At 47.2% G+C, this 16278-nt stretch overlaps 1 protein-coding gene across 1 annotated transcript in view; it reads right to left on the bottom strand.

The window, feature by feature from the left end:
• MSN (moesin) overlaps positions 1–15761 on the bottom strand; it is a 66612-nt gene extending 50851 nt beyond the window's left edge. Inside the window, exon 1 of the mRNA XM_059910036.1 lies at positions 15529–15761. Coding sequence (XP_059766019.1) covers positions 15529–15540 — 12 coding nt within the window. The 5' untranslated portion in view covers positions 15541–15761. The remainder of the gene's footprint in view (positions 1–15528) is intronic.
• Between the last annotated feature and the right edge of the window lie 517 nt (positions 15762–16278).

Below are 16278 nucleotides of genomic sequence, written 5' to 3'. Positions count from 1 at the left end.
CTTGCTATTTTAGGCCACCCAACCCTATCTAGTAAGCCTAAACCTATACCTCCCAAATGCTGGCCACACCCCTCTCTCAGGGAATGTGTGGGAGGAAGAATACCTCCTATTGCTCCCCAAATTAGCCTACCTTGACTAAAACAGGCCCAAATCTGCAAAGATACACAGTCTGGGACCTAAGGCAGCCTGGGTGATGGTGGTGGCAGTGGTGGTGACAACAGCAGCAACAGCAGAACACGGCTGCTGGGTGCCCCAACATGATGATCTACAGCATTTCCCTGCTGTCCTTCCTGATCTGTGTCTGGCCCTACCCATCTCTAAGCAGAGGAGCTAACTCAATCCTTAAACCTTGGGAGCACAAACCTCTCAGGATTAGATTACACAATGCAGTCCTGCAATGCTGGCCATGCCACAATGAGCAGCACACATACAAAAAAGTAAAAATTTTTAAAAGCTGGGTAGTGCTTCAAATATGTACTCTAGGGCCAAACTCTGGGTTGCTTCACAAACGCAAATAGAAATGCTTGCACGGCTACCTGTTAAAATCCACTAAAAACTTTGATTTGAATATTCTCCCTTGGTGTGAACACTACTGCATTGTGTGAAGACATGGGAAAAGGGAATGGAAATTAGTTATGAACAAGCTGGTCACTCACACACAGGTAAACAGGTTCTTCAAGGTGCACAAGAGGGAAAACTCCTCCCCATTTCCTGGCACTACTTAGCTCCACTCTTCCAGGGCCCAGCTGGGTCCACATTAGGTAATTTCCAGTGGGCCCCTGAAATTGTTGTTTGGCCTTCTAGTAGACCTAGCCAAAGGAGTCTGTGCAAGACAATTCCAACTTGACAATAGTAGCTATTAATGTATTTATTCAACAAATATTTGCCGAGCACCTCCTCTATGCCAAGCACTTGTGCTAGGTACTGGGGATACAATGGGAAACGGTCCCTGTTCTCAAGAAGCTTACATTCTCAGTGGGCTAAGCTGATAGAATGAAAACAACACACTCCTGAGAGTCTTGGCTTAAAGACTTGCTTCTGCCCCTGACTGTCTACATGACCTTGAGCAAGTCTCTTCCCCTTGTTGTGTTTTATAGTTGACAAACAGATCTTCCATAGATTCAGGTAATTTGCTTCCTTTGTAAAACATAAAATTCTGGGGTGGATTCGGGGTTTTCAAATGGCCAGGACAGCAGCAAGAAGCCATGGGTAGTATGTGGAGAAAATAAAAGTCACACTAGATGGAGGAGAATCTCTATCCAAAGACCTTGAATGTTCCCCATGAGCTATTTGCCCAAGACAGGTGGGATGGGCAGGCCTTTGAAGAGCATATAGTCAGTGACAGACACAGAGTCCTGTCCTTCTAACAGTACATGGTTGGTTTGAGGCCAGAAGGCCTGAAAGGTGCCCAGTTTCACTGCAGCTTCTATAAATACTTCCACCTCCAGCTGAAGAGATGTTAGGAAACCCTCTACTCTAGTACCACTCATTTGTTGCTAAAGAGCTGAAGAGAAGGTGGTATCTCCCTCCCCAGCCACCTGTGGCCACTTTTTAGTAGGGCTGTGCTGGGGCCAGTTGGAGCCATGCTGCCCAGGTAAGTGGGGAGATGGGAACTTCCCTGCATACCTCCCACCAAAAGCATCAGGTTGTGGGGCACCTATGGGAATGCTTGCTCGGGGAAACTGTAGCATCTGACGTTATGGGCTCAGAAGCTTGATGAGCAACACACATAGAGCAGAACTTTAAAAGGCCAACTGGAACAAAAATTACGGGGTGTCATGGACCTACCCTCCCTCCCCTGTGCCCCACACCTCACAGAGCACTTCCAGGTGCATTAGTGCCCGAATCTTCACCATAACCCTAAGAAGTAGGGTGCTATTACTCTTTCCATTTTACAGATGGGAAATCGAGATCTGGAATGGTTTGAGAAGTCTGCTCTGGTGTGTCAAGGCCAGCAAGACTCTCTCTCAGGGCTCTCCACCCTATAGGTGCTAATGCATCTTCCCTTCTCCAATGTGTATTTTCTCTATTATCAGTACCTAGTATGTCCTACCAGGTGCTCATCCAACACTGTTGGATCCCTTGCATACATTACTGCTGCTTCCCCTTCTCCATGTCTGTCACTGACTATATGCTCTTCAAAGGCCTGCCCATCCCTAACCATCTCCACCTGAACAACAGCCCCTTCTTGAGGCAGGAGGAGTTAGAAACGTTCAAATCCACAAGTTCACTAAAGGAGAAAGCATGGGAGCCCAGGTGGCTTCAATACCACATGGTAAGTATCATAACAGAAATCCTCACAAGGTACAGTGGGCACACAGAAGATAGTACAACTAATACTACCTGGGAGTATTAAAGAAAGTATCCAGTGGAGGTGTCATGGAGTGGGGGGAGGTGAGGAAGAGACACTTGACATTTCAAGTTGAAAGAAAAAACATATGCTAAAGGTGAAAGATATAAGAGGTAAGGCTTACTTGGGGAAACTTAATCCCACAAAGCTACAGCACAGCGTACATGTGGGGCCAAGTGGGACCTGAGTCTGGAGAGAGAGCTAGGATGGAGCCAGGTATCAAAGGGCTCTCCATATATACCATGCTAAGGGGTTTAGATTTTCTCTTTTTCACATTCACTGCAGTGTTATAAATACTGGCAAATGCTGGAAGTAATCTAAATGACCGGCAAAAGGGGAATGGTTAGTAAATTATGACATAGTCATTGGATGGAATTTTGTAAAGGCATTAAAATGTTCATTTTTAAAAACTAAATAGCATTTACCTAAGTTTTTAGTGATATGTTAAATAGGGATAAAGAAGTAAGATTTTTTTTATGTACAATACGATTATACCATGGAAAACTAAGGTACATATATGAGATGTGATGAAAAATACACATAAACAATAACTGCTATGTTAAAATGGTGGACTTATGGAAGATGTCTCCCTCTATTTGCTAAACTCTGTCATATGCCATGTTGGGTTTTATAAAAAGGGGAAGTGTAAAAATAACCACTCTTCTTCTATTTGACTCCTCTTTCCTTCTCCCCTTCTCTCTCCTCTACTGGTTTCCCTACTCTCCCTCACCAATAGCATTTCTAATCTACCACCTGTGACTGGAATCCTTAACAACACATGTGAGGCCCCTAGGAAGGAAAGGCTGCCAGGAAGGTGGCTACTCCAAGCAGCAAGCTCCTGCATGGTCCAGAGGCCATTCCAGCTCAATGCTGGAGAAGAATCTTCCACCCAAAAGCATTGTCCAGCTTTACCCAACTAAGTTTTCTCTGATTAAACTGCCCTAGGAACTTATTCCCAAAGGAAAGAAGACAGACGCCAAGAAGACTTCTATCTTGCCCTCACTCCAGGAGGCTCAGGGCAGGTGAAGATCATGTTCATGGCCAACTCCTAGGTGGTTGATATACAGCCTGGGATCCTTGATTTCCAAGCAAGCACTGTACAAAATGTCAGTGAGGAGGAAGAAGAAGGGTGAAAACAGATCCAGCCAAGGGCACACCATCTCCAGGAACTAGCTTATGCCTCATCAGCCTATCACTCCCTCATGGGAAATTCAGAAATCCCTCCCCTTTCATCTACAGGTCTAACACCACAGGAAGCCATATTCACAAAATGCAGGATAAGTTGAAGGCTGAACACTAGGCCTATGGCAATCTCCCTCACTAGAAAGTTCTCCCCTTCACTCCACCCAAGACCACATCACCTAGCTCTCCCGATCCAAGGGCAACAAAGACAGCGGTGACTCCGACAGAAGAAGGGGAAGGGGAGCTTAGCAATTTAAGACTCAGCCAAAAGCAATTTCATAACCCTAAGGAGAGGTATGTTGTGGGGGAAGGGAGTAGAGGAAGTCAAATATCATTTGCATTTCAGTTTTGGTTTGTTTCTTGGTCTTCTCCTTCCCTACTGGAACAATGACCAATTCAAGGGTCTTCTATTCTTCCTGGAGTCACCAATGACCCAAAATAGCCAGCAACTGTACTCTGCAGGCTGAATTCCAAGGCCCCACCCCCAAGGCGCTCAGTTAACAGTTGTCTCTCCAAGCCAGGATACCCATGGCAAGCTCTGTGGTAGGTGGATCTAATATGCCTAAGGAGAACTCACTGAAATAGAGAGGGCTACTTACACATTGATAGCTGGGGGGGGGGGGAAATGACACTCCCAATACCATTCTAAAGAGGAAAGAGCAACTTCTCCAAATAGTCACTGTTATCTGTTCTGTTACACTCTTTCCAAGAACCTCTTACTATCTTCTTAAAGACTAGGCACAAATAATCAGAATGTCAGAAAAAGCCAATGTTCTCATTTTACAGGTATGAAAACTAAGGCCCATAAAAGTGACCTGCCCAAGGTCACACAGGCAGAGACTAAAAACCAAATATCCTGATTCAGTCTGTTATTCTTTTTGTTGTACCATTTCTACTCAAAAGCATTTTTTAAAAAAATTCCAGACAAGTGCTCCAAGCTGTGTCAAAAGCTGAGCTCTTCTAAGCTAGGGCTAGACAGCTCAGGACTGGAGATAAGAGGCAGAGGGACGCTGGACGCAGCCCACTCTGGAAAGTCAAGTGAGAAGCCTAGGCATACGAAAGGCACAAGTAAAGAACTCAGCAACTGGAAGGCTTTACTTACTCCAGAGGAGTAGTTTCAGATGCTGAGAGCCCAACCACGCCCCACCCCACCCCCACGCTCTGAGCCTTTCCAGGCCGAGCAAGACTACTCTTAGGCTATCAGAGATCTAAGTAAGAAGCTAGAGGGAGGTGACCAGGCAGGGTAAGGAGGGCAATGAGAGATAAGAAAGCAGGGTGGAGAAATCACAGTCATTCCAAAGCTCTCTCATCTTCCTCTCTCCTTTCTCACTGGCCCCCACCCTGGCCCCAACAAAGAGCCTCACCTCCTGCTCCAAACAAGCCTTAAAAAAGGAGAAAATAGAAGTTTGCAGATGGCACTATATAAACATGAGGAAGGTGTTCCCTGTACCAAAGAAGAACAAGGCACTAGTTGAGGTGGCAAAGGCATTTGAGGGGGGAAAATATAGCCAAATAAGGCATACTTGACTGGTAAGGAATCATCAGGAAAGGTTCCAGAAGCTGACGTCGCAGGGAGGAAGCCTTTAGTCATTGGTTTCCTCTGGCAACTGGCCTAAGGCCAGGCGGCAAACTCCCAACCTTAGGAAAATGCCCAGGCTATGGTAGAAAGAAAGGCAACTAAGGCTAAATTTTCCCCAGGCCCTCTTCAGGTCCTGCTGGAGCACCCCTCCAAGTACCAGCAAAGAGGTGTAGTATAACCCTGAAGCAAAGTGGCAGATGTCCTCACCAAGCATATGCTAGATCGGCCAAGGCCCAGGTGCCAAGAAGAGTTAAGGAACCTGAGGAAAAGGGCTCTACTCCAGTTATATATTTCTGATATTGTTGATATATTTTCAAGTTAGAGAAAAGAAAAATTCAAACACAAAATGTTAAGTGACTTTTGCTCTCAACAAGGGAACTTCTATGGGTTAGTCAATCTCCCAGGAGTTAGTCAATCTGCAAGGATAATTGGAGAGAGGTTTAGCTCACTTAAAACCCTTGAAGATAGCAAACATTTGTACACCTTAACTAAAGACCCCCAAATTGGCTATTACCTTGACCCCCACCCTCCAACTGCATACCACAGATTAGTCAACCCCAGTTAAAGATTACAACAGGTATACAACAGGTATACAGGTATACTCTTGGTATACTTCATCTAACCTTCAGGCTGAGATTTCTGAAAAGGACAGGGGTGTGGGAAGGGTGAGGGGCAGATTAGACCAAGACAGTGAGATCAGGAACCTTATCTAAATGTACTTCAGTGGAGAAAAACGAGCCTTGACCTTTCCCAGGTATTTAAGGGAGGCCAGGACTAAAGATAGGGAAGGAAATGCTGACCAAGCCCAATAGGTATGCCTTATTCCCCCTCCTATCTGCCAAATAAATATCCAGGAAAGGATTTCTCAGGATTATACTTTGTTACGTATGACCAAATGCCCACATCTCAACTTTTCTCTCATTAGACCTGGATTGATACCCTGGCCACACAAAATATCTACCAAATTCCCACAGAGAAGGGTCACCAGGGACAGGAAGAAACTTCAACCTTTAAAGTCACCTATCACAGGAGCTACCTGGCAAAGCATTACTACTAAGCAAACACAGTGGTAGGTCACCATACCAGTGGCCTAGGAGCTAACTCAACACTTACCTTATGCCACAACAAGCCCACTGAAAGGAGCATCAAATCTGGTTCTGTCATCAGGCACAGCCGAAGAGCTGTGCTTTGAAAGTTACCCAAAAGTTCTTTCTTCAAGTTTAAGGCCCAGATGCTCCAGCTGGGTCCTGGCCAGAAAATGCCACATTCTTCAACCTATCACAATCACACACGAAGAAATCCTCCCCTCATTTCCATCCTTTCTCAAATACCTATCTCATAGCAAAGCCACTGAGAGAACTAAAAGCTGGTTTTAGGCTGCTGACCTAAAGAGAGTAATCACTAAGCTCTATTCCTTGGTTTAGCTCACATGGAAACATGAAGGAAGGAGCTGCTCACATACCCACTTGGGCAACAAAGACAACAAAATTTGTTTTAGTTAATTCACTGGATTCTGGAAAACCCAAGGTAGAGTCTCCCCCAACAAACCCCTTCAGAAGGGGTTTGCCAGTTGAGACAGGACTGTTGGCTCCAACTGACCCTATAAAAAGCAACTTGGTCTATGCTGACATGTACTCTGTGGCTTGTACAATCCACAATCCCTTGAAACAATCAGCACATCAAGCCTTCCTTCATTTCAGACAAACTCATTTCAAGAGAACACTGGCCTAGGGCCACTTGGTTTACACCCACATACCAAAACTACATCACTGTCCCACCCAGAAAAGCCACTGCCCCCAAGTGTACACATCCTCTAAAGCCCTGTTCATGTCCCAATAAACTCCCTTCTTCTCAAAATCTATAGAAAATGTCATGTACACACTTTTGTCAAACTGTTTTTAAGTGAGTTAGCCCTAAATCTCCAGTTAAATAGGAGATCGATGAAGGCAGCAATTGTACCCTCCATTCATATATTTGTATCCCTTATAGTAAATAGTACCTAGTAACCACTCAAATAACAGTGAGAATGCAGCTGCCTGCCTTCATTCTTACCATCCTACCTAGCACAGGGTTGGGCATATAGTAGTTCCATAAATAATAATAACTAACATTTGCATAGCACTGATTAGATAAATGCTAGGCACAGTTCTAAGCACTTTATAGGAATTGCCCTGTTTAATCCTTACAACAACCCTACGAGATAGGTACTACCATTATCTTCACTTTACAGTTGAGGAAAATGAAGCACATAAGTTAAGTAACTTGCCCAAGGCTACAAAACTAGTTGGTCATAGAACTGGAATTTGAATCCAAGCAGTCTGGTTCTAGAGTTTGTGCTTTTCACCAGTACTCTATGTTCCCTTTCTATAAAGGCCTAAAAAGTCCTTTTTTTGGCTAGCTATCTTCATCGGCATTGGCCTACAAAATCTAAAGGTGAGTAGTGAGGGTTGAGGCCAGGACACTCCAGTCTGTATTCAAATGGTTGCAAAGCAGAAAATATTGTCGCCAAAGTGTAAGAAAGTACCATAATATTCTCCTAACTCAAGGAACAAGACAAGCTGGAGCACTGAGTCAGAATACAAAGAGGTCAGAGCTCAAAATTTTAAATGGCAAAGAGAAAGTGGGGAACTTGGGTGAGGGGCAGGCAGGAAGAGAAAAAAGTCATTTTGAGGCCCCAGAAGAAGTGAGTCACCCACTGACTGAAACTTGCTACAGCAGAAGCTATTTAGGGGAACTCCACTGTGGCCATATTGTTAATGTAATCACCACAGAGCCAATTCTCTGGACGTCTGTGTCCCATGGGTGAAAAGAGTCATCCTTCCAAGTCAGGCAAGTCCAGTGAGAGACCACTAACTTGGGAATCAGGAAAGCCAAGTTCTCCTTTCAAAACTGTTACCAAGGGACTTCCCTGGTGGCACAGTGGTTAAGAATCCACCTGCCAATGCAGGGCACATGGGTTCCAGCCCTGGTCCAGGAAGATCCCACATGCCATGGAGCAACTAAGCCCGTGTGCCACAACTACTGAGCCTGCGCTCTAGAGCCCGTGAGCCACAACTACTGAGCACGCGTGCCACAACTACTGAAGCCCACGTGCCTAGAGCCCATGCTCCGCAACAAGAGAAGCCACCGCAATGAGAAGCCCGCGCACCGCAATGAAGAGTAGCCCCCGCTCACCGCAACTAGAGAAAGCCTGTGCGCAGCAACAAAGACCCAACACAGCCATAAATTAATTAATTAATTGATAAGGATAATCATAGCTATCATAAAAAAAAAAACAACTGTTACCAACTTCATGTGATCCTGAACAAGCTGGCTAACCTTTCCAGGTATGAATATGGAAAAGAAATAACTCTACTCAATAAAGACTCTTACTGGGACTTCCCTGGTGGTCCAGTGGTTAAGAATCTGCCTTCTAACGCAGGGAACGTGTGTTTGATCCCTGGTCGGGGAATTAAGATGCCACATGCTGCAGGGCAACTAAGCCCGCACACTGCAACTACTGAGCCTGCGCGCTCTGGAGCCCATGTGCCACAACTAGAGAGAAGCCCACGCTCTGCAACAAAGAGCTCACGCGCTGCAACAAAAGATCCTGCATGCCGCAACTAAGAGCCGACGCAGCCAATAAATAAATAAATAAATAAATATATATATATATATATATTTTTTTTTTAAATAAAGACTCTTAAAACTGTGAAGTCTAGCCTCAAGCAGGAAAACATAGCTAGTCTCCTCTCCTTACCTCCCTTCAGTGCACATATCTACTTTCCACCACACTTTACAGCCAAAGCAAAACACTTACCTTCCTGGGAAGTGCTACAAAGAATCCCAAAAGCAAGGTCAGAGCCTGAACCATCTCAATTATCTCCATACAAAGTAACTTTTGAGATGAGCTCTACATACTCAAAACCACTGCTCTTCCCAGAACCATTTTAACACTATGGTCAAGTCACCCACAGCACAAAGGGAGAAAACACTGAGCACACTGCAGGAAGTGCCATTTAAAAGGCAGGCATTTGGGGCTTCCCTGGTGGCGCAGTGGTTGAGAATCCGCCTGCTAATGCAGAGGACATGGGTTCGAGCCCTGGTCTGGGAGGATCCCACATGCCGCGGAGCAACTACTGAGCCCGTGAGCCACAACTACTGAGCCTGCGCGTCTGGAGCCTGTGCTCCCCAATGGGAGAGGCCGCGACAGTGAGAGGCCCATGCACCGCGATGAAGAGTGGCCCCCGCTCGCCACAACTGGAGAAAGCCCTCGCACAGAAGCGAAGACCCAACACAGCCAAAAATAAATAAATTAATTAATTAAAAAAAAAAAAAAAGGCAGGCATTCAAAATTCCTCCCCTAATCTGGGATCAGGCAGGTTGGATTTTAGTCATAGCCTTATTACCAGTTCATTCAAATCACTTCTGTTTCTTGGGCTTTGGTATCCCCAACTAAAATATAAACTAAACTTAAACTACAAAGTTTAAGGCCAGCTCGTTTGTTCTGTGATTCAAAACACTCCTGTGAGAAACCCAGACCACTCAGAACAATCAGCTAAAAGGGAAGCTTAAGGCCAAGGAAGCTCTTGGTCATCGTAAATACAGATGCATTTGAAATGCTGCACCCCACAACAGCCAGCCTTCAGCTCATTGGTGATAGATACCTTAGGAGGTCGGTTTATGCCCACCAGCTCCTCACTGTCTACCAGTGTATCTAACTACCACACTCAACAGGTTAAAAGTAAACTTGAAATATAACTCGGTAGCTTCCTGGCCTCTCAGCAGAACTACAGGAGGCAGGGGGTGGGGGCGGGCCTATGCTACAGACAGGCAAGGAGAAGAAAGGGGGGGGAAACCCATGAGGTTTTCTGAGTGTTTGTCTGAGGCTCTTCAGTCAACCCACAGTCTTCACAATATAGTCTCAGTTGGTTACTTTCTTGTTCCTCATACATAGCCCATAGACATAGGCCATAGTCCGTAGCCTCAAGAGGAAACGGCCAAGAACACTCATGCCAGTGTTCCTGCCAGAGCTACTAATGAGACAAACCAATTCCCAAGCTAGAAACTCTCTATTCTGAACCCAGTACCCAGGAAGAAACAGCACTCCAGAGGTGTAGGGGGACAAGAAGATACATTTTAGCAAGTGCTGTTGAACTTTGTATTCTCAGCATAGCCTAGCACACTGCCTGGTACAAAGAAGGCACTCAAATGTTAAGGGAAGGATGTCTGAAGGAACAGACGTACAAATGGGAGGCTTGAGGCTGTACCATCAAGGCTTTCAAGAACATCAGTACCGGAAGGGTCCCTAGAATGTACCTATTACTAGTACAGTTCTCTCATGACAAGCTGGAGAGATTGAGGGCCTGAAGAAAGACCTTGCCTAAAGGCCCACTTCATTTGGATCACTTTACTGAGGACAGGGAAGATGTTCTTCTTACATGGAAAGAGGAGAAGAAAAATTATCAGATCAGTGTTACCTGCCATTTCCCAACACCCACCTACCAAATCAATGGAGTCCTGAGCTAACCCTCCAAGTGACTGCTCCTGCACCACAAATCAGAACCTGGAATTGAAAAGTTTTTCAGCTCTATCAAGCATTAAATAGGAGGAGGGATGAACAGCAAAACCAGTCAATCATGACAAGACCACCTCCTTCACTTGACCAACAGACTGCCCCAAAAGAAATTACCTTTGTCCCGTTTTTTCTTCGGGGGAAGAAGAGTAGAGTGGGGTAGCAGGGAGAAAATATCATGAGTTAGGAAAGATATACATGATAAACTCAGTTCTTTCTTTGAAAGATCAGAAGCAGACTGTTCCCAACCTGTAATGATGCCAATTTTCAGTAACTCTAGCCATGAAAGACCCAATCCTAGTAGTGTTGGTAGCCAGATATTCTCCCTTCTGGGGACCTTGAGTTTTGAAATTCCAGTGACGGGGATTCCCAGGAAGATACAAAGGGACCTAGATATCCTGTTGCCAAGTAACACTGTTAGAAAAGATTTCAGAATAAATGTAGCTGTCAACTCATCTCATCCCTCTAGACAGAATTGGAATTGGAGTCAGGGAAATAGACCAGATGACCTCTAAATGTCCCTTCCAGCTCCACCATTCAGTAAAGCAATCTCCTGAGAGAAGGAAGAAAGAGAAAAGTAAGAAGAACACCTTCAAGGGCTTCCCTGGTGGCACAGTGGTTGGTAGTCCGCCTGCCAATGCAGGGGACACGGGTTTGAGCCCTGGTCCGGGAAGATCCCACATGCCGCGGAGCAACTAAGCCTATGGGCCACAACTACTGAGCCTGCGCTCTAGAGCCCATGAGCCACAACTACTGGACCCACGCACCACAACTACTAAAGCCCGTGAGCCTAGAGCCCGTGCTCTGCAACAAGAGAAGACCCCAAATGAGAAGCCCGCACACCGCAACAAAGAATAGCCCCCGCTCGCCGCAACTAGAGAAAGCCTGCATGCAGCAACGAACACCCAACACAGCCAAAAATAAATAAATAAAATAAATAAAATTTTTTTAAAAGTTTAAAAAAAAAAAGAACACCCTTAAAACAAGCTATTGTTACAGGCAGCTAGATAATAATGAAGAGTTAGCAGACTTGTGATCAATACCATCTCCGTCACCCACTCATAGAGCAACCTTCCCTTCTCCAAGCCTAACATGATATAGATTAGTTGGTACCTTCGAGGGTCCCACAAAGGCTCTCTTGCCACACTAGCCCCTCTCTGCCCAGAGAGCTATTCAAGGAGAAGCCTAAAGGAAATCCCCAAGATGGTTCCTGCTCTATCATCTAAACTTTCACAGAGGGCCAAGTGAACTGGAGAACCGAAGAAGTGGACAAATGCAGGATCCAAAGAGTCAGTCTCTCTCACATAACCTCCATTCCTGATCCTTTGTCCACCCCTGAAGTCTACAGGCAGGGAAGGGTTAAGAGACTGATATTCTGCCTCCTATTCAGCAAGTACCACTTTAGTGCCACTCGAGTGGCTCAAGTAATGCTAGGAATGGCAGGAGAATAAACAGTCCACACAGCCCCTGTTAAAGTTTAGCTGAATGCAGACCCAGAAGCCTTCAAATACTTCAAGGAGCTGGACTCCTTACATCTGCTCACATGGATGGTCCCATCAATGACCATTTGATCACCTTTCCCCTGACCTGTTGAGCTAGAGCTAAAAACTCAGCAAACTGAAGAGGTTTTACCAAGACTGATCCTCTAACTAAGTCCCAGATTCAAATCCTAGCTTCACTACTGACTTGCTGCATCATTCTAGGTCAGTCCCTCCTATCTGTGGGTCTCAGTTTCGCCATCTATACAATGAGAACAATTGGACTTGACAATTGTGAAGAGCCTTTTCAACTCTAGTAAACCAAAAACTCAAGAACACCTTGAAAATTCAAAACAATCACTTTTCAGGGAATCCAAGAGTCCCAAAGACTTTGTGATCTAAAAAAGTTAAAGAGGGTAGGGAGGGGAAAAAACTTTTTTTTTTTTTTTTACAACTGTCTTATCATCACCACAAAGTATAGACAGTAGTTAATAAACTTCTTCATTCTGGCTACTAAAGCAGACTCAGGAAACTGGCAAGTAGAAGCACAGAATCCAAGAATTGGTTGGGGGGACAGGCGTGTAGAGGGGCATGTTTTAACAGATTTAAAGGGAGCTGGGTGACTAAGGGAGAAAATTGGCTGTAAAAGTGAAACTAACCCTAGACAGACTGTAGACATCGTTCATATGAATGAATGGATTTGATTTTTCCACTACCTTCCCTATCTGTCATACTCCAGAAATAGCCTAAAGCACACTAGTGAAGAAGGAATGGAGAATAAGGAATTTTTTCCCTTCATTAAAGTTACTAGCTGGTATGCAGTGAACTAGAGTGTGCCCCTGGATGCCTCAGCATTGGGATAAGGAATGAGAAAAGTAACATGAGGCACTTTGTGACACCTCAAACTCTCACCAGGAGACCAAACAAATGCCAACCTTGGTTACTTTGCCCAAATCATCCACTTCCTTTTATCTGAGGACCAGAAAGTCCTGAGAATAGGGGGCAATTTGCTTTGAGCAAGAGAGGGGGCTCAACTTCAAAAATCCTTCACTGAGTGAGAACAGAGGGTCAATGGGATGAGCATCAAAAAGCACGGACCGCGATCTTGGTTCTGTCACCATGTGCCCTTAGGTGGTAAGTCCTTTCCTGTTAGGCCTAAATATCCTCATTAGTTGAGAGAGAGAGAGAGAGATACTAGATAGTGTCTGAGATTCCTTTCAGGTTAAGATTCTATGGTCTTAACAGGCATGATATAGTTGTTTCTCCTAAAAGTTGACCATTTCTTATTTGGGACAGGTCCCATTGCCCAGGTGGGCGTCGCCCAGGTGGGCTCAGGAATTTTGTAACCATCCCAACATGGTGGGGAGGGCGATTAAGAGTCGGGTAGGGGGTGTAACGCTGAAACTTTTTCAGGCAGGGTCGTCCTTTGTCCTTGAAGCACCATTGTCCTTGGAGCACCACAATTCCTTGAGCCAAACAGCATAGGAAATTCTCCAAAGCTGCCAGTCTATCAAAATTCAGCCCTCTCCTTCCAACATGATTCAAGTTTCAGTCAATCTGCATAAAACTACTTTCAGTATTCAGGTACTTTCAGTACCCTAGGCCTGACCTCAAACAGCTCATACTCCAATCTCTCCACAGCAGGAAAAAGATCACCATGCTGTCTTCTTTGCCACTTTTGACTGAGATAGGATGGTTTAGATAACTTTGAAATAATTTCCAGGCCCATTAAGTTGCATTTAAATGAGAGATATCTCAGGATTGAGGATGAGAGATGTCACTAAAGAAAAGCGGTTGTGGGGCACAGTCTATTCCCAGAGATCCACCCACCTATTTAGGCAAAGCCACATCTGAAGAGAAGTCGAAGAGTCAACCACAGAGAGATAAAACCAAAGAGAGGCTCCTGGAAGGATTTTTATAATCCTCTGTGATAGCGGAGACTGCCCTCCCCCCTTTTCAAAACCATTCTGTCTCACTTTGTGTGTATGTGGGGTGGGGGGGGGTGTGTGGGGGGGAGTGTGGAAAAGCCCCATGTCATAAAACCATTAGCAACTGAAAAGAGAGAGATGGTAGAAGTACACACTTGTTAAAAACTTGGTGTTTTTGAAGGACAGGTTCTGGAAAGGCAACAATGACTTCGCAATAAGGCTGGAACACAGCAACGTGGCAACTAAATCTCAGCACACACCAAAAGAATTGGGCCCCCCACTCCTCTCTTTCAGGGACCCTCAGTCCTTCTCAAGGCTACTAGTCACTATCTCAGCTCTACAAGGCTCAGGCAGTCCTAGGAAGAGGGGTCTGGGATAACTGCATAGCCTAAGCCAGTGCAACAAGTTGCCTGGCCTAAGGGACTCAAGCCAGGGTGGTCACCCAGCCTTCCTGAGCAAGGGAAGGGCCTCAGCAGCCATTTGGCATGACTTGCACAAAAGCAAGCAGGGCTCATTATTCAGGCACACCCCTCCCCCCTCCCTCCTGGGCATCCGGCCCCCCCCTAGGCCCCACTCCCAAGAGGCTTCTTCTCTTCTCAAAACAGCCAGTAGGGTGGAGACCAGATCCTTAGAAGCTACCACCACCCTAGAAAGGTGTGGCCCCACAGGCGAGTCCACACCTCACAGAATAGTACGGAGTGGATAGGAGGAAATAGAGAGCCAGTAAGTAATGGGAAAGGCAGGGATTTGGCGAGTGGAGAGGAGGAAGAAACCAGTCTTCTTCTCCCCGACCCGCCCCCCAACCGCGCGCGTCCAGCCCGCCCCGCCCGCAAAGTCTTCTTGCCTCCCTTCAGACTGGTGCCTAGTGAAGTGTTAGCGCTCCCGGGTAAGAGCAAGCGGCCTCGATGAGTCTGTCCACAACTCTCTCCTCCCCTCCTAGTGGGAAACAGCTGAAGCCGCCTGGGGAGGCTGTGGGAAAGGTGAGTGGGGGTACGGGATCCGCCCTGAGCAGCTCCCACCCTCCTCCTTGCTTCTCGGTTCCCATGGCCCCTCCTGGTCAGTGGCAGCCTCGCCCCATAAAAGCGCCAATTACTGGACTGGGGTAAGTGTCCTCCTCCGAACCAGAGTCCTCTCCCCTGCGCCCAGGGCCCGTCAGGGGTAAAAGGAGACCTTGGGCCCCCAAGGAAGCCTTCCCTACTGTGGCAATCCAAACACAAGGAACTAGAATCTGCGAAAGAAACCGGCCAGCCCGGCCCACACTTCTATCCCTGGACCCCTTTACCCGCGAGAGCGCGCCAGACCCGGACTCCACTGCCGCCCCTCCCCACGCCTGGCCTCGGCGGAAGGCGCGGCATCGCGAGCGGACGCGCGGCTGCCCAAGCCCCCGGCCATCGGCGAGGGGCTACGAGGGTCCGCAAGAACCCCGGGGGTCGGAAGCGCCCATCCTCGGCACTCACCGTCTTGGGCATGGTGGCGGAAAAGGCGGCGGAGTTGGTGAAGTTTGGCTGGGAGCTGTCGGACGGCGCTGAGAACGCAGTACACACGGCTCGCACTCCGGAGACTGGGGGTTCGGATTGGGTCTCTCGCCAGCGTCGGGGCGACTGCTCCGCTTCCTGCTAACGGGCCACGACTTCACAAACCCCACCCAGGAAAGAGCCGCCCCCGTCGCACCGCCCGCTCCTTTATGTGACCCGGCTTCCGCACCGCTCCCCGCCCTCGCGCCCGCCTTCTAGCCTGCCGCCGGCCTCGCCCCGCCCAGCTCATCCCTGCCCTGCCCTGCCCTGCCCTGCCTGGCCACACCACCTAATTGCGGGCCAGGCTGGGCCTGGGCGCCCCGGTGGGGGCTCCCACCCCTCACCTGGGCCTGCCCGCCCCTCTCCCACCCCCTTCACGGCCCCTGGCCCTCAGCATCCGGGCCATTCGGCCCCACCCCCAAGTAGGGCTGGGCCCTAGGCCGCACCCTGGAAAGAGGCTTACAGCCCTGACTGCAACTTTCCACTAATGGGGAGCTCACTACCTGTCAAAACTCTCCGTTCCTACTCAAGACGGCTCTGACTCTCAGAAAGTTCTTCCCGTGTGTGTCTGAACTCCTCTGTGGCTCCGCCTATGGATCTCAGTTCTGCTCCCTGAGACAACACAAATCCCCTGCTGTCCCTAACTCCTCAGAAGTCTGAAGATCCCATATCCCCCTGAAACTTCTTTTCTCT

Source organism: Balaenoptera ricei, chromosome X (genome assembly GCF_028023285.1).
Source record: "Balaenoptera ricei isolate mBalRic1 chromosome X, mBalRic1.hap2, whole genome shotgun sequence".
Taxonomy (NCBI): domain Eukaryota; kingdom Metazoa; phylum Chordata; class Mammalia; order Artiodactyla; family Balaenopteridae; genus Balaenoptera; species Balaenoptera ricei.
The sequence above is the reverse complement of the archived record's forward strand: the minus strand, read 5'-3'. Positions and strand labels throughout refer to the sequence as shown.